The sequence below is a fragment of the Protopterus annectens genome, chromosome 9.part0 (assembly GCF_019279795.1).
Source record: "Protopterus annectens isolate FY-2018-M chromosome 9.part0, PAN1.0, whole genome shotgun sequence".
NCBI lineage: Eukaryota > Metazoa > Chordata > Ceratodontiformes > Protopteridae > Protopterus > Protopterus annectens.
The window spans coordinates 854,984,689-855,012,053 of record NC_056743.1 but is presented as its reverse complement, the minus strand read 5'-3'; the positions used below and the strand labels follow the sequence as shown (position 1 = coordinate 855,012,053).

General features: G+C 42.2%; 1 protein-coding gene across 1 annotated transcript in view; it reads right to left on the bottom strand.

The window, feature by feature from the left end:
- VPS52 (VPS52 subunit of GARP complex) overlaps positions 1-27,365 on the bottom strand; it is a 449,815-nt gene that overhangs the window by 224,961 nt on the left and 197,489 nt on the right. Inside the window, exons 7-8 of the mRNA XM_044083563.1 lie at positions 15,471-15,621; positions 13,857-13,957 (exon numbers count right to left, since the gene is read on the bottom strand). Of these exons, the coding sequence (XP_043939498.1) occupies positions 13,857-13,957; positions 15,471-15,621 (252 nt within the window). The remainder of the gene's footprint in view (positions 1-13,856; positions 13,958-15,470; positions 15,622-27,365) is intronic.

The window sequence follows — 27,365 nt, the reverse complement described above, 5'->3', positions numbered from 1 at the left end:
GCTTAGCTGGGGGAGGAATGCTCTAGGAAAAAGATGGTGTGGCAATCAAACCCTGCAGGACTGCCGAAGCAAAGCCTGCTCTGGATCTGGAGTATAGAGGGAGATTGTAGTGTTTGGAGAATGTATGCACGGAGCTCCATGTAGCAGCTTCTAGAATGTCCTTAGTAGGCACCCCTCTTAAGAATGCTGTAGAGGTGGTTGTAGCTCTGGTGGAATGTGGTCTGACATTGGCTGGAACAGTCTTTCCATGAAAGGAATAACAGAATTTGATGCAATGTCCAATCCATTTTGAAATAGTCTGTTTTGAAATTGCTTTTCCTTGGACTGCAGGGGCGTAAGCTACAAAAAGTTGTTCAGACTTCCTACTGGCCTTGGTTCTGTCCAAGTAGTATCGAAGTTGTCTGTGAATGTCCAAGGTATGCAACAGTCTTTCCCCCTTATTCTCAGGATTGGGGAAGAAAGCAGACAGATAAATGGCTTGATTTAAAGAAACCCTAGATACCACCTTCGGCATAAAAGTAGGGTTGGTCCTTAATGAAACCCTGTCTCTGTGAAAAATTATGAATGGTGGTATTGCCATTAGGGCCTGTAGTTCCGAAACCCTTCTTGCTGAGGTAATTGCCAACAGGAAAGCTGTCTTCCATGAGAGAAATTGCAAGTCAACTGAAGCTGCTGGTTCAAATGGAGGTAGAGTCAGTTTTTCTAGGACAAAATTGAGGTCCCAGGCTGGCACTGGGGCCTTTCTTGGTGGCTTAATGTTCTTGATTCCCCTGAGGAATTGCCGTAGCAAAGGGTGTGAAAAAACAGGAGGATCAGTGTTATATCTAGCTGAAATAGCTGATGCATGTATCTTTATGGAAGAATATGAGAAGCCGTTCTTTAGCATATCTGCCAAATATTCCAAGATGAGTGGGATGTTCAACAATGATGCATCATGTCCCTTGCTGGTATTCCAATTGCTGAATCTTTTCCACTTTGCTAAGTAAACCTTTCTGGTGGATGGTCTTCGAGCCTCTGTTAGTATCCTCTGAACTTCCTTGGAGAGATAGGTTGAGGTTATTTATGGGATCTCCCAGGCTGTTAGCTGCAGTGTCTGAAGGTTTGGATGCACTGTTTGAAATTGTGTTGAGTCAAAGTAGAGGCCATTGGGGAAGGGCCCACCTCCTGGTGTGACATATGCTCCGTAGTAGTGGATACCAGTGTTGTCTTGGCCAATCCGGAGCTATTATGATTCCCTTGGGTCTCTGCTTTGATCTTTAGTAATACTGAGGGTCATCAGTGGCAGAGGTGGGAATGCATAGATTGTTAGGAAGTTCCAGTTGAATGAGAGAGCATCTATTTTCCAAGCTTTTGGATGGTATGTCCTTGTGCAGAATTTTTGTAGAAGATGGTTGAGGTGAGAGGCAAATAGGTCCACTTCTGGCCTGCCCCATGTCGAAGTGAGTTGTGTGAAGACCTTCGGATGTAACCTCCACTCGTGTGGATCTGTGAAATTCCTGCTTAGGCTGTCCGCCAACACATTGTCTTTGCCTGGAACAAACTGGGATTGTAACTGGATGTTTAGGCTCAGTGATTTTTCCCAAAGATGCATTGTCAGTCTGCAAAGGGGGTAAGAGTGGGTGCCCCCTTGCTTGTTTATATACCACATCACAGTGGTGTTGTCTGTCCGTATCAGTAAATGGCCTTGCTGAAGTTGGTGTTGAAAGGCCTCGATGGCATGCATTACTGCCAGCATTTCCTTTTGGTTTATATGCAGATGTGTTTCCTTTGGAGACCATTGTCCTTGTATACACCTGCCTTCCATGTGCGCCCCCCCATCCAAGGTCTGAGGCATCTGTGGTCATGGTCTGTGTTATCTGTGGTTTTTTGAATGACATACCTGTGTTTGCCTGGCTCACCGAGGCCCACCATAGGAATTCCTTTTGTAGGCATGGAATGAGCGATATGGTTGTCTCCAAGTTGTTGCTGTGTTGAGACCAAACGCTTTTTAGGTACCATTGAAGCTTTCTCATGTGTAGTCTTGCTAATGGAATCAGGAGAATGCAGGATGCCATGTAGCCCAGGGCCTGTAGGAATCTCCTTGCAGTCATCTGGGTGAGCTTTGCTAAACCTTTGAAATAATGAGATAACTTCTCTTGCTTGTCTTCTGTCGGGTAAGCCATTTGAGAGGCTGTGTCTAGTTTGGCACCTAAGAAGATTATTTGCTGGGATGGTTGCAGTCTTGACTTTTGGAAGTTGACTGTGTATCCCAGAGCTTGAAGTAATCGTATGACATAGTCCAAGTTTTTTGTCAACATCAATTTGTCGTCCGCTTGTATGAGGCAGTCGTCCAGGTACGGGTAAATTTGTATCCCCTGGAGCCTGCAATGAGCAATTACTGAAGCCAGGCATTTTGTGAATACTCTGGGCGCAGTAGATAAGCCAAATGGCATGCTGAGAATTGACAATGCTCTGGCCCTGCAAGAAATCTGAGGTATCTTCTGCAGCTGTGTCTGATAGGGACATGCAGGTATGCCTCCTTGAGGTCCAGAGTAATCAGCCAAGACCCCTTGCCCAGCATGGGAAGGAGTTGCTGTAGAGTCAGCATTTTGAACTTTGGTACTATGAGAAAGGTGTTTAATGCAGATAAGTCCAGTATTGGTCTCCATTGAGATTCTTTTCTTGGAACAAGGAACAGTCTTGAGTAAAACCCCTGGCCTTGCTCTTGTTGTGGAACTCTTTCTATTGCTTTCATCCGAGTCAGCAGAGTGATTTGCTTGATAGCCTCTGCCCTCTGGTTTTGTGGCAGGTTTGGCATGCCTTGTTTTCTTGGCAAGGTATGAAAATGGAACCTGTAGCCTCGGTCTATAATGTCCAAAATCCATTTGTCCTTTGTCAGTCTGTGCCAATTTTCTGCAAACAGAGATAATTTCCCAAGGAGCTTCTATTTGTTCCCTGGTAGGCAGAAGTAGAGGAAAGTCATTGAGATTGTGGCTGTGGGGTAGGTGAAACCCCTGTCACTTCTTTGGTTTCCTGGCTGCCATTGTCGCCCCTGTAAGGGCCCTGTATTGGCCTCTTCCTCGGCCATGTCTGTTTTTACCCCTTTGAAACTTTTCTGGATTAGGAAAGGACCAGTTTTTTGAAGGCCAATTCCTACTGAATCTGGGGGGTTGAACCTGGAGGAAATCTTTCACCGTCTGAACTGATTTTGCTTTTTCTTCGATGGTCTTTAACACATCCTTAGCATTAGCACCAAAAAGCTTGTTCTTTTCCAAAGGTGCATCCAGAAGTTTTGCCTTTACATGATCTGGTAGAGGTTGATCTTTTAACCATGCATGTCTACGAATGACTGCCCCTGTCATAGCTGCCCTACATGAAGCTTCCAGTGCATCATATCCACACTGCAGGAAGTGATTGCTTACTTGCTGAGTGTTATGTACAGCTTCCTGCAAAGCCTTCCTGTCTAAAGGATCAGGAGTGGCTAATGTTTTTTGTAAATCTTCTAACAGGAAATCCTGATATTGTAACATATGAAAAAGGCAATTCAAAGCTCTCATAGATAAGGTAGTGGATGTGTAAACCTTTTTGTCCCATCTCTCTAATGACCTAGCTTCCCTGTTGGAGGGCAATGGATTTTTAGAGGTGGAAGCTGAAACTCCTTTAGGCCCCTGTGAAATAGTTTCCAAATCAGCAGAATGGGCCCTGAATAAATGGGAATGTGTTTCTGGGACCCTGCAATACCTGTCTGGCTTGGCTGGAGCCGGAGGAAGAGAGTCAAGGGTAGCACTAGAGTCAGAATATAAATCATCCAAAACATCAAGTACAGGAGGAATAGCTAAGGGCCTGTGCTGGGGCTTCTTAAGGAAAGTCCTAAGGCGTTTTCTGGAATCAGAATATTCCTGTCCTTGCCACTTGAAATGTTCCCTCATGGTATGCAGAACCTCCCCAAAAGAAATATCCTCAGGAGGAGAGGCCGAGGGGATGGAATCTTCTGCATCCGAGTCCTCATAGGTCTGGAAGAGCTCTTCCTGGCTATCAGAGTGGACAGAGCCCTCAGAATCTTCATCTGAAGGGATAGGGTCAGAGGGTTCAACCCGGGGCCTTTTATCAGAAGGAGGTTGGGATCCTCTCTCGGGATGGGCCTGTGAACCTCTAATCATAGAAATTAAATCAGCAGCCATAGACATAATTTGTGTCTCTGGAGTAGGCTGAGGTAAGGTTTTAGTAGTAAGATGCTTTGTTTTGCTGGCTGCCTTAGCCCTAGTGTAGGCCTTAATAGACATGGCCATAGGAGGCCTGGCAGCTCCACGTGCAGGAGTGACCTTGTCTACAGCAATGGTCTCGGGCATTTCCTCGGTTTCGGTATCCGGAGGAAAATCGATAACTGGCGTCGGAATCGGAGTCGTCGGTAATGCGGTGTCTTCGGTTCGGAGCGGTGGAGAGACCGTCTCAGAGGGAACCGGAGCACTCGCGCTAGGTTTTGGCGTGGAGTCGGTGGTAGACGCGGGCCGAGGATGTCGGTCCCGGTCTTTTCGCTTCTTGGGAGTTTGCGATGTCGGAAGTTCCGACGGCATGGTGTAAGCAAATTTATCGCCAAAAAAATCTTCAGTGAACTCCGCCCGGCGCCTGAGGGTGCACTTGTTGAAGCGAGCACAGGCTACACAGGCCGAGACGTCGTGGTCTGGGCCAAGGCAAGGAAGACAGTAAGAGTGGAAATCCTTATGAGGTATTTGTTTACCACAAGATAGACAACTGTTAACTTTTTCAGTAATTTCTGACATCGGCTGAGGCAAGAAAAGGTCCCCAACGAGGTACTTAGCTTTTTTGATGACTTCGGTATCGAAGAATACAGGAGCTGACCGACCGGCACTTGCGAACTGCTTCTGCCGGCACCAGCGGCAAGAAAGACTGGAGAAAATGGCGTCGGCTGATGCTTATGTACTCCAGCCACTCTGACGTAGGAGAGAAATGCGACATCAGCCGACGTCGGACCCAGACTTTGGAATCCGGCCGACCGAGGGCTGCCCGAGGCAGGACAACCCCACATGTTATGACTGCAGTTGCATTCTTGAAGGACATCCCCATCTACAGGAACGTCCCCAGGAATAGATGGTATTCCTGTGGAAGTTTGGAAGCTAGGAAGGAAAAATGATAAAGATCTGGAATGTTTTGTTTAACAATATTTTAAGAGAAGTACCAACATCCTGGAAGAAAGCAGTGGCAGCTGTAATTCCTAAAGAGGGTAAGGATCCATCAGATCCAGCTTCATACAGGGCCATTTCAATATGAAATCATGATTATAAAGTGTTTATGTCTATAATGGCTAACAGAATGGCAAAAGTGATGCCAAAATTGATACATACGGATAAATGTGTTTTTGTGGAGGGGAGGCAGACATTTGACAACATTAACAGAATAATGATGATCTAGAGGGAAGCAGAATGTAAGAAAATACCATTGTTATTGTGTTATTGGTGGGTCTTGATGCAGAGAAAGCATATGACAGAGTAAGCTGTGACTTGACGAGCAGAGAAATGGAAGCATTTGCACTCCTTGATAAAATTAAAAGGTTCATTAGGAAGCTATATGCGGGATCGGAGGCAAAAATTAAAGTGGGTGGGGTCCTCTCTGATCTCAGCTTGAGCAGAGGAACCAGGTAGGGGTGTCCTCTAGCTCTTTTGTTATTTGCATTATATTTAGAACTACTGGCAAAGAAAATAAGGGACTCAGAAATTCAAGCATATAAACTGGTATGATAGTCAAGAAAAAAGTACAGTTTTGTACCTACCATAAATGTAGATGTTCGAAGATCCACATTGCTGCAGTCCTTACACTTGGGTAGTCCGCTGTCCTCGGTCGGCCCGAATATCAAAGTATAAGGCTGACGTCGGTCAAGGCGCATTAGACTGACATCAGGACGTCAGGGTACAAATGCGCATGACCGACGTCATATCCTCAGTCTTTTCTTGCCCCAGATGTCAGAAGACCCTAAAAAGAAAGGTCAAAACCAAAGACAGCAAACAACCAACCAACCACCCTTGCACTAATAATATGTACAAAGTATACAATATACACAATATTTACAACCCAACCCACACAACCGCCTCTAAACACAGAGGGAAGGAGGGAGGTAAATTGGACTGCAGCAATGTGGATCTTGAACATCTACATTTATGGTAGGTACAAAACTGTACTATGTTCTTCATCTCACATTGCTGCAGTCCTTACACTTGGGTAGAATCCCAAAGCAGAGGTAAGGGAGGATGGCAAAACTATAAAGTAGGAGCTGCCAAAATGCCCTGTAAAATAGCAGTGGCAAAACCAGCCCTAGATTTAGAGTAAAGTGGAAGGTGATAATGCTTAGAGAAAGTATGCACTGAACTCCAAGTAGCTGCCTCCAAAATATCTTTAGTTGCCACCCCCTTAAAAAGGCTGTCGAAGTGGCAGTAGCCCTAGTGGAATGAGGCCTAATCCCAGCTGGAATCTCCTTGCCACGATGGGAATAACAGAAAGCAATGCAAAACCCAATCCATTTAGAAATAGTTTGTTTTGACACAGGCTTGCCCTGAGAACTCAAAGCAAAAGAAACAAACAACTGCTGAGACTGCCTGAACCCTTTAGTTCTGCTCAAATAATATCGCAACTGCCTGTGTACATCTAAAGTGTGCAAAATCTTTTCCCCTTTATTTTGGGGACTTGCATAAAAAGTAGGCAAATGAATAGTTTGGTTTAAAGCCACACTAGAAACCACTTTAGGCATAAAGGAAGGATTAGTACGCAAAGATACCCTATCCTTATGGAAAATTAAGAAAGGCTCAACCGCCATAAGGGCCTGCAATTCAGAAACCCTTCTTGCAGAGGTAATGGCCAACAAAAAAGCAGTCTTCCATGATAAATATTTCAACTCAGAAGTAGCTGCAGGCTCAAAAGGTTGTAGAGTGAGTTTCTCCAACACAAAATTGAGATCCCAAGCAGGAGTAGGAGCTCTCGTGGGGTCTTATATTCTTTGCCCCTCTAAGAAATTGCTTGAACAAAGGATGAGAAAACAATGGTGGGTCACAGTCATAGTGAGCCGAAATTGCTGCAGCATGAACTTTAATAGAAGAGAAGGACAAACCTTTGTCCAGTAACTCAGTAAGATATTGAAGAGCCACACTTAAATTAGGCTCAGAAACATCAAATTCCTTTGCTGCACTCCAAAATAAAAATCTCTTCCATTTATCTGCGTACACTTTCCTTGTACTAGGCCTTCTAGCTTCCAAAATAACATTCAAAACTTGCTGTGGAAGTTGAGACCCTCTATGGTTCAAAACAGAATATGCCAGGCTGTTAGGTGAAGAGAGTGAAGCTTGACATTGAGTAAATGACTGTCCTCCTGAGACAACAGGTGTGGAATCGAAGGTAAAGGCCATGGAGGCTCCCGTACCAGACTTCTCAGTAATGGGTACCAGTGCTGTCGAGGCCAATCTGGAGCTATTAAAATCATCCTTGGCTTGTCCTGTCTGACCTTTAGAAGTACCTTTGGGAGGAGAGGCAGAGGAGGAAAGGCATACACATGAAGATTGCTCCAATTGAAAGAAAGAGCATCCACTTTCCAAGCTGTGGGATGAAACCTTTTCGTGCAAAACTTTGGCAGCTGGTGGTTTAGTGGAGAAGCGAACAGATCTATGTCTGGAGTTCCCCATGACACTGTCAATTTCTGAAATACATGAGGATCCAATTTCCACTCGTGGGGATCCATAATTAAATCTGCTCAACACATCTGCTAAGGAGTTCTGTGCTCCGGCAGAAACCTTGCCTGAAGATTTAGCTGTAAACTGAGAGCAGTCTCCCACAAAATCATTGCTTGCCTGCATAGAGGATAAGAATGTGTTCCCCCTTGCTTGTTGATGTACCACATGACAGTAGTGTTGTCTGTTAGAATCAACACCTGCCCTGGAAGAAGTAACTCCTTGAAAGCTATTAATGCAAACTGGACTGCTAACATCTCCTTCAAGTTGATATGTAGATGTTGTAGTCTGGCAGGCCACTTGTCTTGTATCCACTTTCCATTTAGATGAGCTCCCCAAGCTTTGTCTGAGGCATCTGTCGTTAGAATCTGACTCGCCTCTGGCCGGGTCACAGAGAGTCCCTTGTTTAGGTGACATTCCTGAGCCCACCACAAAAATTCCTTTTGAATGCAAGGTATTATTTGAATGACAGTGTCCAGATCCTGGCAGTGCTGTGTCCATACATTTTTGAGATACCATTGTAGCTTCCTCATATGCGGTTTGGCATTGGGAAGCACCAGAATACAAGATGCCATGAACCCCAAGGCTTGAAGGACTGTCCTTGCAGTCAGCCTGGACTGATGAGACAATTGATGAAAGTAAAGGGAGAGATTCTTTTGTTTGTCCGGGGTCAAAAAGGCCATCTGGGATGCTGTATTCAGTCTTACACCCAGAAAGCACATGTCCTGAGAGGGTACTAGACTGGACTTTATTTCGTTCACAGAATACCCCAGGCATCTTAGCACTGCTATCACATATTCCAAATGATGAAGAAGTTCGTCCCTTCCTTGAGCCAGAATCAGGCAATCGTCCAAATAAGGATAGATCTGTATTCCTTTTAGCCTGAAGAAAGCTATCACTGGAGCCAGAACTTCGTGAACACTCTGGGCGCAGTAGATAAGCCAAAGGGCAATGCAGAGAACTGATAATGAGACGTCCCAGCCCGACGCAGATACTTCCTGCAACTCTGTCTGATAGGAACATGAAGGTAAGCCTCCTTGAGATCCAAAGTTACCATCCAATGATCTTTGCCCAGCAGAGGTAAAAGCTGTTGTAACGTCAACATTTTGAACTTGGGAATGTCCAGATAAGTGTTGAGGATAGATAAATCCAAAATTGGTCTCCACGTGTTCCCCTTCTTTGGTACTAGGAACAGGCGAGAATAAAATCCTAGGCCCACTTCTGGCATAGGGACTGGCTGTATGGCCCCTATTTGAAGTAACAGAGAAATTTGTTTGTGAGCCTCTATTCTTTGCTGAGGAGGAACGTCTGGCATGCCTTTGAAAGGAGGCAAGGTATGGAAATAAAACCTGTAACCTTGGTGTATGATATCCAATACCCATCTGTCTTGGGTAATTAAACTCCAATTTTCCTTGAAAAGTGTCAACCTTCCTCCCAAAGGTGCTGCCAGACGAGAAGGCTCTGAGAGCTGAAAAGGTAGGTCATTGGGTCTGTTTACGAAAGGACTGACCCCTGCCCTCACCCGAAGACTGTGCAGGAGAACTCCCTGTTCTAGGCCTGAAAGAGCCCTGAGCTCTGCCCCTACCACGTCTAGATCTACCCCTAGACTGGGAATCATAAGAAGGATACGTCCACCCCTTGGTAGGCCAATTTCTACTAAACTTCGGAGGCTGAACCTGCAAAAAATCTTTAACAGTCTGCATAGACTTAGCCTTGTCTTCCATTTTCTTTAAGACTGCCTCAACAGGTGAACCAAACAACACATCAGATTGTAAAGGAGCATCTAAAATCCTTGTCTTAACATGGTCAGATAAATTCTGATCCCTCAGCCAGGCGTGCCTGCGAAGAACTGACCCAGTGGCAGCCACCCTAGACGAGGCCTGTACAGCATCAAAACCACATTGCAAAGAATGCTTACCCACCTGTTCAGAAACATGTACTAAATCTTGTAACTCTTTACACTCAATACCTTCCGCCAGAGCATCTACCTTAGACTTCAATTGAGAAAGTAGGTACTTTTGGTATTTCAGCATGTGAAACTGGCAATTCAAGGCCCTCATAGCAAGGGTGGAAGAAGTATAGACTTTCTTTCCCCATCTATCCAAAGCCCTGGCCTCTTTATCTGGAGGAACCGGATTTTTAACAACAGAAGCCTTAACACCCTTAGGCCCCTGACTAACAGTTTCTGGGTCCGCCCTAGGACTCTTAAAAAGATACTTATGAGCGTCAGGCACCCTGTAATACCTATCCGGTTTAACAGGAGCAGGAGGCAAAGAATCAGGATTAAGAGAAGCCTCTGCAAACACATCTTCCACAACATCCAGAACAGGAGGTATAGCCAAAGGCCTATGCTGGGGTAAAACAAAATTCCCTAAGCCTTTTCCTGGAATCAGAGAAGTCCTGACCTTCCCACTTAAAATGCTCCCTCATGGAGTGAAGAGTCTCTGAAAAAGAAAAATCCTCAGGAGGAGAAGCAGAAGGAGTAGAATCATCCACATCAGAATCAGAATAAGGAGAATACTCCTGCAAGTCTTCAGCCGAAGACTCTGAAACATCCGAAGCCTGCTCAAAACTCCCCAACTCAGGTTCCACCCTAGGTCTCTTATCAGGAGGGGGCAAAGAACCTCTAATCAAAGTAATCAAATCTTCTGCCATTTTAAGCATATGCTTCTTGGGCACAGATCCTGAAGAACTAGGAGTGACACCAACTGAAGCTAAACCTGGCCTGCCTCTGGGAGAAGCCTTGGAAAGAGAAGGAGAAGGCCTAACCACCCTAGGAAGGGAGGGGAGTACAGTAACCTGAGAGGCCCCCTTCAGCCTGACCTGCCTCCTGAGAGGCCACATCCTGCAATAACAAAGGCTCCCCCTGGGACTCCAGAGAAACCTCCGGTGGAGCCCCCGGCTCCACCGACACCTCTAAAGAACCGGCGTCCGGGACGGCTCTTCTTGCCTGGGCTTAGCTGCTTTGTCCTTGCGCTTCTTCTCAGAAGCGGACGCCGGAGCATCCGACGGCATATTATAATTGCACCGCTTCCCGAAGACTAACCTGGCACAATCTAACCTTCTCTTAATAGTGCGCTTATTGAATCTAGCACAAAAGCGACACCCAACAACGTCGTGCTCAGGCCCTAAACAAGGAATACACAAAGTATGATAATCTCTATGCGTTATCTGCTTCCCACAAGAAATACAGTTATTCACTTTTTCTGAGATCCGGTAAACCACTGAGGCAAGAAAAAACCAAAATATTCCCCAACGGGGTACTTAGCCAACTTTGACTCGGTCTGAAACTCCGAATTCGAAAAATTTCAGAACGCCGAACGGCACTTGCAACGCTGCTTCTGCATCGGACCATGCGGCAAAAAAGACTGAGGATATGACGTCGGTCATGCGCATTTGTACCCTGACGTCCTGATGTCAGTCTAATGCGCCTTGACCGACGTCAGCCTTATACTTTGATATTCGGGCCGACCGAGGACAGCGGACTACCCAAGTGTAAGGACTGCAGCAATGTGAGATGAAGAACATCTGGCTCTATTTGCAGATGACATTTTATACCAGACAAAACCAGAAAGGGACATGATAGTGCTGTGGAATATACTAAGACAGTTTCAGACCTTTTCGGGGTAAAACATTAATGAAGCTAAAACAAAAGCAATAGCGGTAAGCTATGTACCCACATACGAACTAGTTCAGCAATATCCATACTTACGGGGGACATGAGAAAATGAAGTGCTTAGGCGTATGGATTAAAAATGATACCGATGTGGCATCCAAGGATATGTGGGAAGTGACTAAACAAAAGATAATACAAAAACTCAGGAAATGGAAGCTGTCTTATATGGATATTGATAGTAAGATACAATCACTTAAAATGTTTTTAGTCCCTTTAGTTTAACACACAGGTCAGGAATATGTTTATCAACCAGAGGAGAAGTTGTGGATAGCAATTAATAAAGAGCTGAAGGATTTTATGTAGTAGGGGAAGACGGCAAGAGTCAAGTGGGATAAACTTATTCTTCTAGCAGAAGAGGACGGATTGGGATTTGAAGGTGTATTTCAGAGCAACATAGTTAAGGCTCCTATACATACTACAACAGAAAACTACAATTTAAAATGGAAAGAGATGAGGACGATGAAATGGGGAGAAGCTCAAGTAACAGGGAGAGACTGGGATTTTGGATGCTGACCTTTAAGAAGAACATAAGGTACTCTAAGAACTAAGCCATTACGGGAATGAAGAAAGGAGATTCTGCTGATAGGGATGATTGCAATTGGGGATATACACAACACGCAAGAGGGGGCGGGAATATATTGGAGAAAATTGGCAAAGGACCCAAGGTATTGGGAGCAAATAACTAAAGAGTGAAAGGTAACAGAATGGGAAGACGCCAAGAACTTATTTGGACTGCAGGTTAGAGATTGCCTTCTACATCAAGGACTGATATCAGAGTACAGTCAAAGTGAAAGAAATAGGGAGGTCCTAAACGAAAGACCAGCAATGGTAGAATCTAGAACAGAAGTTGCCGTTAAGAAAGGGATAATTAGTAGAGCATATAAAATACTGCGTGATAACTATAAGAATCAATCAGAGGAGGTTAGGAAGGATTGGGAAGAGAGACTGGATAAGCAATTCACAAAGAAACAACGAAGGATATATGTTTTTGGATCTTTCGGCTTTTCCCGGTTAGGGGTCGCCACAGCGGAACTCCGGTCCACTAATGATTGGCAGTAGATTTGTATGTACCGACTTGCCAGGCCTGACGCACAACCTTCAACGAAGATACGCCCATTCACGTATGTCTCCACACAGAAGACTCTTTAGCTGAGAATCGAACAGGACAACGTCTTACTGTGAGGCAATAACGCTACCGCAGCACCACCACCACAGCTAACGAAGGATATATGTATGTCTCCCAAATATACAACAAAATCTAGAAGATTTAGGATCTTTGCCTGGAAGTGTTTACATAGGTATTTTTATACCTCAAGCAGGCTCCAAGGAATTTTTCCTCAGGTAGACAGCAAATGTTGGAGATGTGATGGGGAAAGAGAGATAACTGGGAACATATTTTCTGCAGTGTAATGAGTTGGCAGGCAAAGATTCCCTGCAGTCTGCACTGTCGAAGATGCTGGGTGAGCAAATTGGAGTAACTAGGGAAATTATTTTTTTTTAAGCTGCGATACAGAATTGGAATTGCCTAGACATAGTAAGGCCTTACTGAGTCCAATTATAATGGATGTCAAAAAAGCAATTACTAGAAAATGGAAATCAAAGTAAAACCAACTTTACTGAAACTAACGGAGATAGTAACAGATAAAACAACTGGAAATGCGATCTTTGAAAATGGCAGGAGTAAATTATATAGGAAAAAATGGGAAATGTGGGATCAATACATACAGAGGAGGAACAAGGTTTAAAAGAAGGCAGGACATGAATGAACTATGTAATGGTTGATTGACAATGACTGGCTATATTAAAAATGATGTATAATATTTGCAGCTACAGTTGTGTTGGCATGGTTTGTAAGGTATAAGGTTTGCAACTGAGACTGTGCCGTTATGGTTTATTTTCATTTATATAAATGCAAGATTGCCTATGTCATACATGAATAGTTAATAAAGATTTTTTTAATTTTTTTTTTAAACTGCATTTTCCCCTCAGTGAATATCTGACAGCTTCAGTGAGACACACACACACACACACACACACACACACACACACACACACACACACACACACACACATGCACACGCACGCACCACACTTCACAACTCTGAACCATCAAATTTATGAAGAATACTACCGATACATACAGATGCAGAGCAGGATCAGAAGTAATAAAGACAGACAAAATACACATGAGAATACTACAATATCAGCTATAAAACAAGCCAACACTTAAATGTAAGTTCACATTTAGTCACAAGATTTACGGTAGTGCTATATGATTACCGAGGTCATGAGGTACCCTGCAAAATACCACAGATAAAAACACTTCATGCTACATAGTACAATTGCAGATAACCAGACACAAAAGCAAAAAATATGCTTAAGAGAAACAGAGTCACACTAATTACAATTAAATAACGAAATGTACACAAAGGAACATCTACAATTACAGAAACAAAAAGGCAAAACTTCACCTGTACTTCAACAAAGCATTCTGGGGTATTTGATAATTCGTCATCGGTTTTCTGAAGGAGTAAATCTTTTGCAGGATAAACTCTCGAATTTTAGTAACTGCCTACCAGAAAGGAGGAAATAAGAGAAATCTCACTAAAAATAATCTCAGTATTTAAAAAAAAAAAATTTAATCTAGACATCACTTTTTAGATACTTTTTAATCTAGACATCACTTTTTAGATACTTTTCTTATGTTGAATGTATATGTCATATCATAAAACAGCATCCATATACAGCCAATGTTCTTCATTAAAAGGAGGGGACTGCCAAGTGCCAGCTCACAACTGCACTACAACCACCACCTGATCCAAGGAATCTGCCCTAATGGAGCCTATGTGAGAATTATAAAACACACACCTGTGATTTGCAGTTCACAACAGTGATCAGAAACTCCAAGGACAGACAACAAAATTAATAACCAAGCCAAAAGGTGATTTCTGGGAAGTACTGTAAATACCTCCAAGTCCAACAAGTGCTACATCATGGTAAAAGTGTCGACTCACCTCATGAACAGAAATCTTACACTATACAGGAAACAATGCACCTGTGGTGTCCTGAAAGAATACCATCACTGATCCTGCAGCAATCTAAATGCTAGAAGGCATATAAAGGCAACATTTTAACCATAAGAAAAGTCACAGCAATCAAGACGGTATTAACTGGTGGACAGTACAGGAAGTTCACACAAGAATGATACAGCAAATTAATTTCAAGCAGCAAAGGTACAACAAAGTAGTACAAAAAATGTTTTCATTTGCAGCAGAGTTCTAGCTCTAAATTTTATAGGATTCCTACTGGAACTGTGCACAAGTTAAGTTGCAAAGTGTGAGTATTATGTTATAGACCTGATTTACAAATACAAACCATGTAAAGGCATTACAAATATGTAGGTTCTCAGGTTCTCATTCTTTTAAAATTCTGTCAAACTGTAGAAAAGTAGAGAAGCTGTGTAAAATGGTTTACAAGCCCCAGGACTTTGTTATAACATTTAGTCAGGGAGCATGTGCACATCCATCAAGGCCTACAGATCCTGAACATGCTGCTACTGCACAGGGGGCACATCAAATAATGAGAGTAAATTACACAACAAATTAGTAGAAAGTCACTACAAAATAGAAACATATTTGAGCAGTGCCTTGCAGTATCCATCCAGCAATCTACTTACACACTTTATCGAATTCAGTGTCAAACAGAGCTGGAGCCCATTTTGTGAAATAGAATGAATGTTCTCTGTAGGGCACGCAAAGCCACACATCCACCAGTTTACCCAAGGACAATTCATCACTGCCAGTCCACCTGCCAGCACGCTGCTTGGAACATGGAAGCAGGTAAAGACCCACACAGTCAAGAGGCACATGCAACACCACAAAGAAAGCACCTCATCCACAACCCGAGCTGTGGAACCAAGATATGTCAGACACTAACAGTTTTATGAATGGAAGACTTATGAATGCCAAAATCTTGTTTTCAATGGCCATAATATCCATTGTACTATCCCTGTTTTAGACCTATGTCGTACTTTTAACATATACAAATAAAAACTACATTGTGCCAAAACATGGCCTTCATCTCACCTTAATCTTTAGTCGGTCCAGGATATCCTGTACATCCACACAGGCACAAGTTTCCTTGAAAGACTGCTCCTTCACATAATTAATCTTGTTATTGAGTTCATGCAACTGTTCCAGAAATTCCTGCTCAGTCACTGGTGTCTCAAGAATTATACTGCAAAAAAGAAAAATACGACAAATATGACAATTAATACATGACAAATTACCACAGTACTGTGACTTCACAGGTTACAATTATCCTCTTGCATAAAAGAATAAACCACAAAGATGACTTAAATGCCACCTACTGAGTATTTTTCCTGACATCAGAATTCAGGGTCTCTGTCAGGACATATAACAAACAAAAAGGTATGCACCATGCCACTTGATATTACAGATGGCTTTTTGTAGTTGGTGGAAAAGTACATTGTCTTGTGCCTTCTCCTATGGCTCTCCCTAAAATCAAGAGCTGCTACACACTGGGTGTGTGCAATTACCATTCAGCTGATGCAAAGCAGATTTTACAGAGGCTACAGTGTGTGCAAATCTCCAGATTTCCCTAGCTCTTTCTAGCCACTTGTAAAGTATGATGTCCGTACATTCACTGCTGCAGTATTCTTAACATATGGGATTCCCTGCTGTGGAAGCCTAATGTCCGGCCAGTCTACCAAAGATTCCTGTTGCTTAAAGGTACACCAAACATCACCCAAACGCTCCTTGCGTACCATAGGGCACAAAGGTGACATTCAGGCTTACCATAGTCAGAGCTTCTTTGCCGCCAGTCCAAATGTATCTTTCAACCATTGATATGCTTACCTGCATCCGTTTTCTGCTAGTTGGATGCGTTTTCTTTCTCCACTCTACATAATGTCTTTTTGCTGATTTCTTTGCAGTTACAGATAAGTGCCCCATTGGGGGTTTTGTTTTTTCTTGTCTTGTTTTGTGCACCTTGAGTTTAATGTCATCCAGGAAGGGTAAATGCAAGTTTGGGAGACAGATTCCCCATAAAGACTGCCACAATAAGTGTTTTTTTGTCTAGGAGCTTCTCATGACCATAAGTCTTGTTCAGTTTGTCAGGCATTCATCCTGAAAACCCTTCTCAGCAGTAGACTTTCTTCCCTTTCCTTGTATCTTGAGAACCAGTGCCTTAAGCCTCTCGCTAAAGATGCAATGGAAGGAATCTCTTGCTCTGAGGGTTAGCAGGTAGGGAAGAGAAAGGTGAAAAATGTACAATCGGAATCTTCTGCTGTCCAGCCTCTGTCAGATGTTTCTCCAGAGGACATTACAAACGCGGCAGCTCACCCAGCTATGTTGTCGGAATTCTCTGCCACAAACATGTTGGAGTCCTGTGAGGATCCGGCTGGCAGCACATCCAAAGAGACTTTGCAGGCATCCATCTTGGACATTCAGGGGGAACCACAGCTGATTTTTTTGAGGGGCCAAGGAGAGATCCTCCATTTTTAGCTGGGGAAGAAGTTCCTACTATGGTTCTCGACTGTCGTCCTGGGTTTGAGCCTTCTCAGTTTTTCCCTTAAAAAAGAAACAAAAACAAACTTGTTTCTTCCACTCCTAGGGATCCACAAAGTGACTGGCAGGCCTTTACTCAGGGGCTATTTACTGCTTTAATGTCCTTAAAGACTCCTGAAGGGGTTTCGGTTCCTGCTCCTCCTTGGTCCTCTACTCCTCTTAAAAGGCCTAGAGAACAGGATCCTTCGGAGGAGGAGTCAGATTCTGATGACAAATCCCTGACTTATTCTACTCAAATTCCTTCTCTTTTGGACTATGGGTCAGAGAAGGAGGAATCTATTAGTCCTGATGTTCCTCTTGAGGAAATTTCCTTTGAGGACACACTATCTAGAATGATGGATTTTAAGTGGGATTGTGCTCATGTCACCGATATCCATAAGACATACTAGGAGCTATTGAAGTTGGAATCTCCTAAGCCTGTGGCTATTTCTCCTGTTTTGGCTGCTTTGCTTGATGCTTTTTCTAATGCCGGTCATGTGCCCGATTCTCTGCCCCCTGCTGCCAAGAAACCGAACAGGTTTTATAGGGGGCCTGAGGATGGTTATTTTTTATACAAATATCCTGCTGCCGACCCCTCTGCAGTGTCTGTAGACTCTGCTAAGCTGCCTCAATTGCCTCCTTCGCCCAAGTTATTGCCTTCTGACAAGGACAGCAGAGCTATGTATAGGCTGGGTAAGAAGGTTTACACTTCTGCTACCCTACCTTTTAGGGAAGTTATTCAGACCCATATATGTCTAGGTATGTGTTGGCTCTTCTTTCTCAGACCTGTCAACTTATTTCTGATTTTCCAGACTCGGAGGGTAAAACTTTTCATTGCTAGGGCCTTCCTCTCAAATTATTCATCATTCTATTAAATGTAGGTATGATGCGACAGATGACTCTTTTAGGGGCTGCTGTTTTTGGTTCAGTGATGAGGATGTATTCTTGGCTTAGGCTTCAATGTTTACCTCATGATATTAAGGCTAAGTTGATGGTTGCTCCTCTGGATTCTAAGCTTTTGTTTAGGGAAGCTGCTATTGGTTTACTTAAGTCCCTTCAGAATAAGGGTAAGGGCCTTACAGGAGCTTAAACATGTGTTTGTTTCTCCTGTGCCTACATGTCAAAGAAACTACCCCGCTAACCCTGCCTTTGTTTGTAGGAAATTCTGCCCTTCTACTAAAGGTAAAGAGTGGCAAACGGGCTCCTCCTGCTAAGGCTCCTCAGTTTACAGGAACTCCAAAGCCTTCCTTTCCAGACAAACCAGGTGGTGTATGACTAGCCGTCCTTTCCCAACCACATTTCTCTTTCTCTTCACCTTTCTTTCTCTTCCTGTTTGGCTTCAGATCACTCAGGATTCTTGAGTTCTGTTAATCATTTGTTGGGGTGCTTCATGATGTGGAAAGCCAGTCCTCCTTTTATTGGCATTCTTCATCCTCCTCTGGAACAATTTCCTTTTTTCTCCCAGAGGTTCTTCAAAATTTTTTGACTCAGGGTACTATTCAAAAGGTGCCTGTGTTTCAAAACGGGAAAGGGTTCTACTCCAGACTGCTTCTAGTGCACAGGAAAGAGGACACTTTGAAACCTATTCTAGACTATTCTCATTTAAACTCTTTTCTAAAAGTGCCTTCCTTTCAGATGTTGCCCCTTCAGATTCTGTTTCCTCTCTTGCTCCCTCAGGCCTATATGGTGTTTCTAGATCTCAAGGATGCTTAACTCCATAATCTGATCCAGCCTCTTTTCAGGAAGTGTTTACATTTCTCTGTTGCTTCCTAGCATTTTCAGTTCTCTGCTTTGCCCTTTGGCCTTTCTACTGCCCCAAGGGTGTTCACCAAATGCCTTACTCCTGTGATCGCTTTCTGAAGGCTTCAAGGGAGCCAAATATTTCCCTACTTGGACGACCTGTTGATTCAGTCATACTCTCCAGAGACCCTTTTGAATAAACCTTCATTTTACAGTTTCTCTACTTCAGAGTCTGGAGTTCCCTATAAATATCAAAAAGCCTTCTCAGACTCCTTCTCAGGATTATGTTTTCTGGGTTGCAGAATTCAGATGGTGCCAATGCTGGCTTCCCTGCCCCAGCCAAAGCCCCTAACTCTCATTTCTTTCTTTCTTTCACACTCTTCTTCCTCTTGCGTCCATTACTATCAAGGAGCTCTGGGTTTCATAGCATCCACCATTCCAATGCTCCCTCTGGCCAAACTTCACATGAGAAAGTTTCAGTGGTTTCTGAAGTCAGTGTGGCTTCAACATGCACATCCTCTAGACTTTGTAGTTCTTCCTTGTCACAGACAGGAACTTCACTGGTGGATTCAGCAGCTGTCTCTGAATCCAGGGGTCCCTTTTTCATCCCCATTTTCTTTCTCAGGAATTGCTCAGATGCTTCAGACATTGGATGGGGGGCAACATTTGGCTTCCTAAAGGTTTTGGGGGTGTGGTCACCTCATCAGCAGAAGGAGCACATCAAGGTCAAAGATGAGAGCTCTTCTGCTGACCCTTCAGGCCTTTCATCCTCCTTTCTCTCCAGGGCCTCTCAAGGTGTTCATACACAATACCAAAATGATGTGGTATATTAACAGGGAGGAATGAGAACTTGTCTTCTTTGTCAGTTGGCACTTCTGGTATGTGATCTTGTTGTCAAATATCAAGTGACTCTTCAAGCAGTTTATATCCCTTCCGGTCAGAACACTGTTGCAGGCACTCTGAGCAAGTCCTTACCTCAGTCCCACGAATGGATGCTTTACAAAGACGTGTTTCTTGACATTATCCATCAGTGAGGTACTCCTTAAATAGATCATTTTGCCTCCACTCTGAACAGACAACTTCCTCTGTTTTGTGCCAAAGTCCCAGGTCCTCAAGTGTGGAAGGTGGAGACAGTCTCATTTTCTCGGAAGGGGATGTTTCTTTATACATTCTCCTCCCCTTCCTCTCATTCTGAAAGTCCTATTCAAAATTCAACAGGATGCTCCCAAAATCTTGTTGGGGACTCCCTTTTGGCCACAATAGCACTGGTTCCCTCTTCTGCATTTAGCCTGGACCCACTTACTGTGGCTGTTCCTTTGGTTCCCTCTTATTTGTGCGAGTTGCTCAATGCTGGCTTGGCCTATTCTTCTATTAAGGCCCACTTATCAGCTATCTCTGCCTATATGCCCTTTTCTCCTTCTTTAACTTCCAAATTTGGGGGTGAAACAATTTCTTAATGGCATTCTTAATATAAGACCTCCCAGGAAGCCTGTTCATCCTCCCTGTCATCTTAATTTTATTTTGCAGAAGTTGTCTCAGGCTCCTTTTAAGCCTGCTGCTTCAGCTTCCTTATAAAACATTGTTCCTGAAAGACTGTTCTTTTGTTAGCTCTTACTTCTGCCAGACAGGCGTCTGAGTTATAGGCCCTTATGGCTTGTCCTCCATTTTTGATCTTTCATGAGGACAGGTTGTCCTTGCGCACTAACCCTTCTTTTATGCCTAAGGTGGTTAATGAGCCATCACTTAGTCTATTACCTGCCTACTTTTTCCCCCTCTCCACAAACTGACAGCGAGGGGGTGCTGCATATTTTAGACATGCATAGGCAACTCAGTGTTTATTTGGATAAGACTAAGGCTATCAGAAAATCTGATCAGTTATTTGTTTCTTTTCATTATAGATCTTTGGGACTTGCTGTATCCAAGAAAACGATTTCCTCTTGGAATTCTAAGGCTATTTCTTTTTATTACATTTTTCATGGTAAGAGCCTTCTCTCTTTAGTCGAGGCTCATTCTACTACTGCGGCTTCTTTTTGTGCTTTTTTCAAGGGCTTAGATACCAATTATAGTCTTGAAGCAACTGCCTGGACTTCTATGCATACCTTTACCACTACATGTTGGAGGATATCTGTACAGCCAGGGATGGTCTTCCTAGTGCTGTTCTTCATGGCTTTTTAGGCGACTCTTCTGCCCCCCCCTCCAGTTTCCTCTTGAGCTTTGGCAGTCTCCCATATGCTAAGAATACTGTAGCAGTGAATGTAAGGACATAGTTGTTGCTGGTCCCGCGGTGGTGGTGCTGTGGTAGCGTTGCCGCCTCACTGTCTGGTTCGATTCTTACAGTTGTGTAAAAATCTTACCATAACGGTAGATGTACTTGCCTTCACTGCTGCATTATTCTCTCTCTCTCTCCCTTCTTCCCTCTAGTCCTCTGCCTTTCTGGATTTACAGATTACCTCTTGGGTTCCTTGGACTGGTGTTGATACTGGGGCAATCAGTTCTGACTGTGGTAGTACTGAACGTCATCTTTATGCCGCACACTACGCAAAGAGTGTTTGGGTGACATTCGGCATACCTTTAAAGTAACAGGAGTCTTTGGTAGACTGGCCGGACATTGGGCTTCCATGGCAAGGAATCCCATATGTTAAGAATACTGCAGCAGTGAAGACAAAGACATCCACCGTTAAGGTAAGATTTTACACAATACTATCCCCTGTTCTTGTGCATCAATTTGAAATTAGTATATGTGGTACTTGAAAGACAAACTGTAAAAATGTGTAGCTGCTACTTTCACACCATGTGCCATGTCCATGAAAGTCACCATTTTTTTTGTCGGAGACCACATTGCTAGGCTGAAGGCTGCTGCATGTGCAACCTCCTCAACCTCAGACTTACTCAAGTTGGAGGGAGAAATTTAAGCCATTTGCCAACCTCCAGTAACAGATGGAGCCCAGCAAAATAACCAACGAGAAAGATGCGACTGTGATTCCAGGTGAGAGTTACAAATGCAGAAGGAAAGGGACCCGATATCAAGAGGTAAATAAAGGTCTGGCTCGGCCTCAAAGTCATTTGATTCTCTCACCGGTGAAGGCAGTCTTGTGAGAAGTTTTCATTTCACTTCATGCCTGTGGACAGCAAATGACAGCTTGGCAAAGCATCCACCACTTACATTATGTGACATGACAAAGTGACTACCTCATATGAAGGAGATGCAAACATTGCGGAGTTCCAGTGATGCCTCAGTGGTTGAATGTATGAAGTAAGGGATCTTCTGCTTATGGCCCCACCCGAAGTAGTTGGCCTAAGAATGGCAAAAATTAAGCTGGCTCCACAAGCCTTTACTAAAGTGCACTTAAGGAGAAGAAAAGGAGTTTTGCATTTATTAACCAGGTGGGTTGGTTGGTCCACTGGAAACTCTTCTCCCATCACATTTAAGAGATAATGAAATTAAAGCAAAAACTTGCATGAAAAAACTAAACTATGTGCACCTTTCTGAGGGATAGTAGCTTTACTACTACAGCAACTAATTCTTGAATAGCTACTATCTCATTGCTATGTTAAGCACACTTACACAAAAGTGTACTTACACATCACTGTACTGTCTCCTCAGGAAAGGTCACCATAACAGTAAATCATAACATTTGGGTAGATTCTCAAGCATACCATACCAAATGAAAAGGACAGTTAGAGAATCCACTAAGTTAACCCATGCCAAAACCAGTCCTATTCCTGGACCAAGCAATCACCTTCTAGTATTTTGTTAATGAGTAGACAGTATTCCATACTTTACTTTCTAAAATATGATATGTAGGCAGATTCTCAAAATGTTACTGATTTGGCCACAGTCTTATAGAATGATCACTTACTACAACTAGAACAGGATTTACAGTATTTATACTTCTAAAAGGTTACACAGAGTGCCAGCCATTTATATACAGTACCAATCATTTAAAGTCTGCTTACTGACTACATGGCCTTCTTCAGCTTTCTTTAAAAGGTGCAGAATATTGATCGGCCTTCCTGAAATTATTAGTTCTCCTTGTGTAGTATCTCAGCTGCCCGTGTGCACTTAGCAGATGCCTGTCATGCCTCCTCTCCATTATTTAAGAATTGACAAGAACACTGACAACTATTGAATGGTTCAAGTAAGAGACACCGAAGGGAATGCCTTTGACAAAAAAAAAATGGATTTGCTTACATGGATATCGTTTCACTGCCAATACTAAATAAGGTGGTTTACCCTTTGGTCAGAAGTAACTGCAATCATAAAAATTGAAAGATTGTATTCCATGAGTGATATTTTAAACATGTTGCTTTAAAAGGAAATTAAGTTATCTTTTCCAATATAAAGTTCAAATCCCATGAATAAAATACATGCTTGAGTGCTGTAAAGGACCCCCAAAAAGGAATTTCTCCACAGAAAGATGAGCTGCCATCTTTGGAGATGGTTGTAGGGCAGCCAGACAGTTCCCATCACACATATAGGGATGATTTAACCACCCGGTTCATAGATAGAGGTTATAAATTGGGACAGGTTTTACATGCCAGGAACAGTTGATGCTTTACAGCGAGAGGGGTTACAAACGTCGGATTCAAATCCAGTAATAAGGCTGGTTACTACATATGGACGCAATACTGCGAGACTGACTAACAGTGTACAACCTAACTGGAATATTATGGCAGATGCTAAACTTACTACCATTTTGGGGGATAAGTGTCTCTTTTCATTCAGAAAAGGCAGGACTTTGGGTTCTATTTTTGGTCATTATAAAAAGGGACATTGTCCACTGAACTCGTCTATACAATTAACCCTTTCAGGGACCACCTACAGGGATGTTTCCCTTGTGGTCATTGCATTTATTGCCCTAAAATGAATAAAACAATTAGTTTCAGCAGTCAAAATACAAGTATGGTTTACACGATTTCTTTTTTCGGGAATTGTCAAACTGACTGGGTTATTTATCTGGTTACATGTGGATGCTCTGCTTTTTATGTATGGCAGACCTCCAGGTCAGTAAAATTCAGAATAGCTGAACATTTAAATGACTTAAGACATAAGCGTCTTACCAATGCCCTATATAAACATACAATTAAACATCCCAGAGCTAATTTCCACTTTACTATTATTGATAAAATCAAAGGCAACAGATCAAAGACTGCGGGTTGGCATCAATTGTTGACTCAGATGGAGAAAAAAATGGATTATTAAAATTAGGTTGTTTATTCTCCCCAAGTTTGAATGAGCACCTTTAGATACACTGATGAGTCACATGTTTCTAATCACCACAGATAAATAGAGGGATCTTTCTGATATGTGCTTTTTACACTGAAGAAGGGTGTATTGTATTGGCCGAAACCAGTCTGGATTTTTTTCTCTATGGAATGTGCTTTTTAGCACAGATATGTAATAAATAATAGTATAACAGTAATACTACAATGTGTTTTTGCATCACTGTCTGCTGGTCAATGCGTTTTTTGGATACTAGTTTGGGACCTGGCAGTTGCCTTACTTGCAGGGGCTGTCTTTCTTTGAGTTACATGTGTTCCCTGCTGTGGGCCTGTGATGCCATGCATATCACTTCTCTGATGGCTGCAGTGTGTCACTGACTGTTTATTCTTATTTTCAGTCTGACCTGTGGTGATGGAGATTGGAATTATTATTATTTCAAGCTGCCTTGGATTGCTATCCATTCAGTCGAGGATTCTGATGTATGATTCCTTTTTCTGCTATAATATCAGCGGTTTGGTTCACTACACCGGATATATTTAGCCGATAATGCCAATTTGAATCGGAACTGGTATCATTACTATTTTTATTAATATTTTTGGAACAGTTTGGTCATTAGTTTGACATTTTCGGGACAGGTCTTGGCGTTTGTGTTCTAGCTTTATTGCAATCTATGGTGAGATCAACAACACTAACAACATCGTGTTTGGATGCACAGGCCATTAGATGCATTTTGATTCTGAGTGTTCCTTCTTCAAATATAACTATTTGGTTTTTATTATATTTTTTGAAGGTGGAATTGTGAATAATTAAGATAGTTGGCTTTAGCGTTTTAGTCTCTAGGTAACACTTTTCAATGTTTTTTAGTTTACACAACATATGGTTGGCGTTCTTTATAGAAGGACGCTATACTGGGACCAGAGGGACGAATTATATGCGATTATTTATAACTGGTTCAACAGGTGAATCATCTTGGGACATATATTTCACACACACACACACACACACACATATATATATATATATATATCATATGTGACTGTGCAGCGATCCTGTTGCATAGTGGATTTTGGTTGGCATTCTTTATTTAAGGATGTTATACTTGCAACAGAGGAATGATCTATATGCCTAATAAAAACTGGCTTAATAGGTGAATCATCTTGGAATATACATTCCTTATGTGAATTTGTAGCGATTTTGTTGTACAGAGGTTTTGGGGATTATTTACGATCTTGGGTTTCCACAAATACCGTCTAGTTTGGTGATACACATCTAAGGGCATCATTCGAAGATGAGATGTTGGACTTATTAACATGGATAAATGAGTCAATTATGTGCTTATAACAGTTTGAGGATCTTTTTCAATAACTATTATTATTTGTGATTATGTTCTCATGACAAAATATATATCTATATGGTGAAAATGTATGAGCTGTATATTGCTGCTTATTGGTATATGGCTTATGTTTTCAACAAATATCGTTAAGGTGTACTGAGGAAACAATTCAATATCTTGCTTTATTGAGTAACTTCATTTTTAACAACTATTTTAGAATAAATACCCATGTTAATACCCATGTTAATGGTGGATTCCTTACATCTTATTTTTGGGGACATATTAATAGGATGATTCTTGGATATCTTCCTTGCAATAGGAACTAACTTTATTGACAGTGGATCTACCTTTATGCCATTAGCGTGGCTTCCATCAAACCATATACTGACATTTTTTGTACGATTTGGACTTCTGTTTTATCAACAACTCTGCAGCTTTCCCAAAATTAGTTTTTGGGGTATTACAAGCAATTTTATTTTTTAATGGATATATCCTCTGGATCAGTTGTTTCGGTACATCAGGAGCATAAATATGAATATGTAGGTTGGAGGCTGATATAGTACATGTATTTGTATTTAGTAGCTGGCTGAAGTTTAAGTGAATTTATATGGACATGTTTTTTGCATGCATCATATTCATATATGGTCTGAATTTATATACTCAGAAGTGAGATACTGAACAAATATTACATCTTGTGGCTACTATTGTCTGGTGTAGTTTTTTGGATTTATATGAATCCTAATCCACTGGACGCAGCATACTTTGGTTTGACAACTTGTTACTACTTACATCATGGACCATAGTACTATAGAATTATACTGATATAGAGGATTATCATTTTAATAATTAGTAATTGATTTATATCAATATATTACCTCAATCATTTTTGCTATTGCTGCGGGGTAGTTAGGCATTTAGTATGGATATTAATAGTTTACTTAATGCTTTGGCCTCGGATCGCAATGATTTGGTGGTGTTTGGTTTGGATGGGGATGACCCAGGTGGGAATCTTAGGACGTCCACACCCATAGATAATTCCTATACAACACAATTTTTAAAACTGAGTAAGAGTATGAAGTCATTACGTAGCAATGTATGGCATTTAAGATTATTCAAGGCGTATATGCTTAAAGACATTACACCCAGGGGTCTTCAGGGTTAGGGTACAACCCCTAGTTAATAACCGTGATGATTTTTTATTGAAAGCTTGGAGTGAGGCACAACACAAGGCCACCATGAGTTTTGTTGAGCTCTTGGCGGGGCATTATGAGAGAACTATAGATCAAGAATTATCAGAGATCACATTGTTGTGACACTCCATTAAACAGTTCGAGGGACAGCCCCAATATATATCTCATTTGAAAAATTTAGTCAGGAATTATTAACCCTTGAAGGACAACTTAAAGAGAAGAAAATGAAAACATGTTCAAGGGACTTGTCAGATTATGCAAGTGGAGATCCCTTTTTAGAAACCAAGTCAAACAAGTTAGATTTCAACAGTCACCTAAATATCTACCCAGGAAGAAATGTCCTCGCTCTATTTTGAGAGAAATCTGCTACATATGATGATACCTCAGCAGAGGATTCGTCCTCAGCCATTGAGTCAGATATGCATGGCACCACAGGTTCGCCCATAGCCAAAAGAAATAACATCCCTTTAAACACACACAAAACAGGGGAGGAAGGAAACACAGACGGGGTGCACAATATGGAGGGTTTACTACGCATTTTGCACAGAAGTGAATAACACTAATGTTCTGAACATTTCCTCTTGTACTCTGTCTACTACACATATTGAAATACTTAATAAAGGATTAACCTTTATACCGGGTTTTTATGTTTGTGAGAATGATTTTGCTAATGATGTTATTACATTTTGCAGATCTTTGAATTTACGTTTATTTTTCCAGGAGAGAGAATCAATTGTTTCTCAAGATGAATTTTTTTTACCACAAATTTACATTTCAACCCCCTATGAATCCAAATGTGTTGTTATTTCAGAAGAGTGTTCTCAAAGACTTACATTTTGACTTTAGGGAACATTATGTTGGTACACATAATCTCTCTAAGACACAAACTGACTGTATTCAAGAATTGGCTCAAAATCATAAGTTGG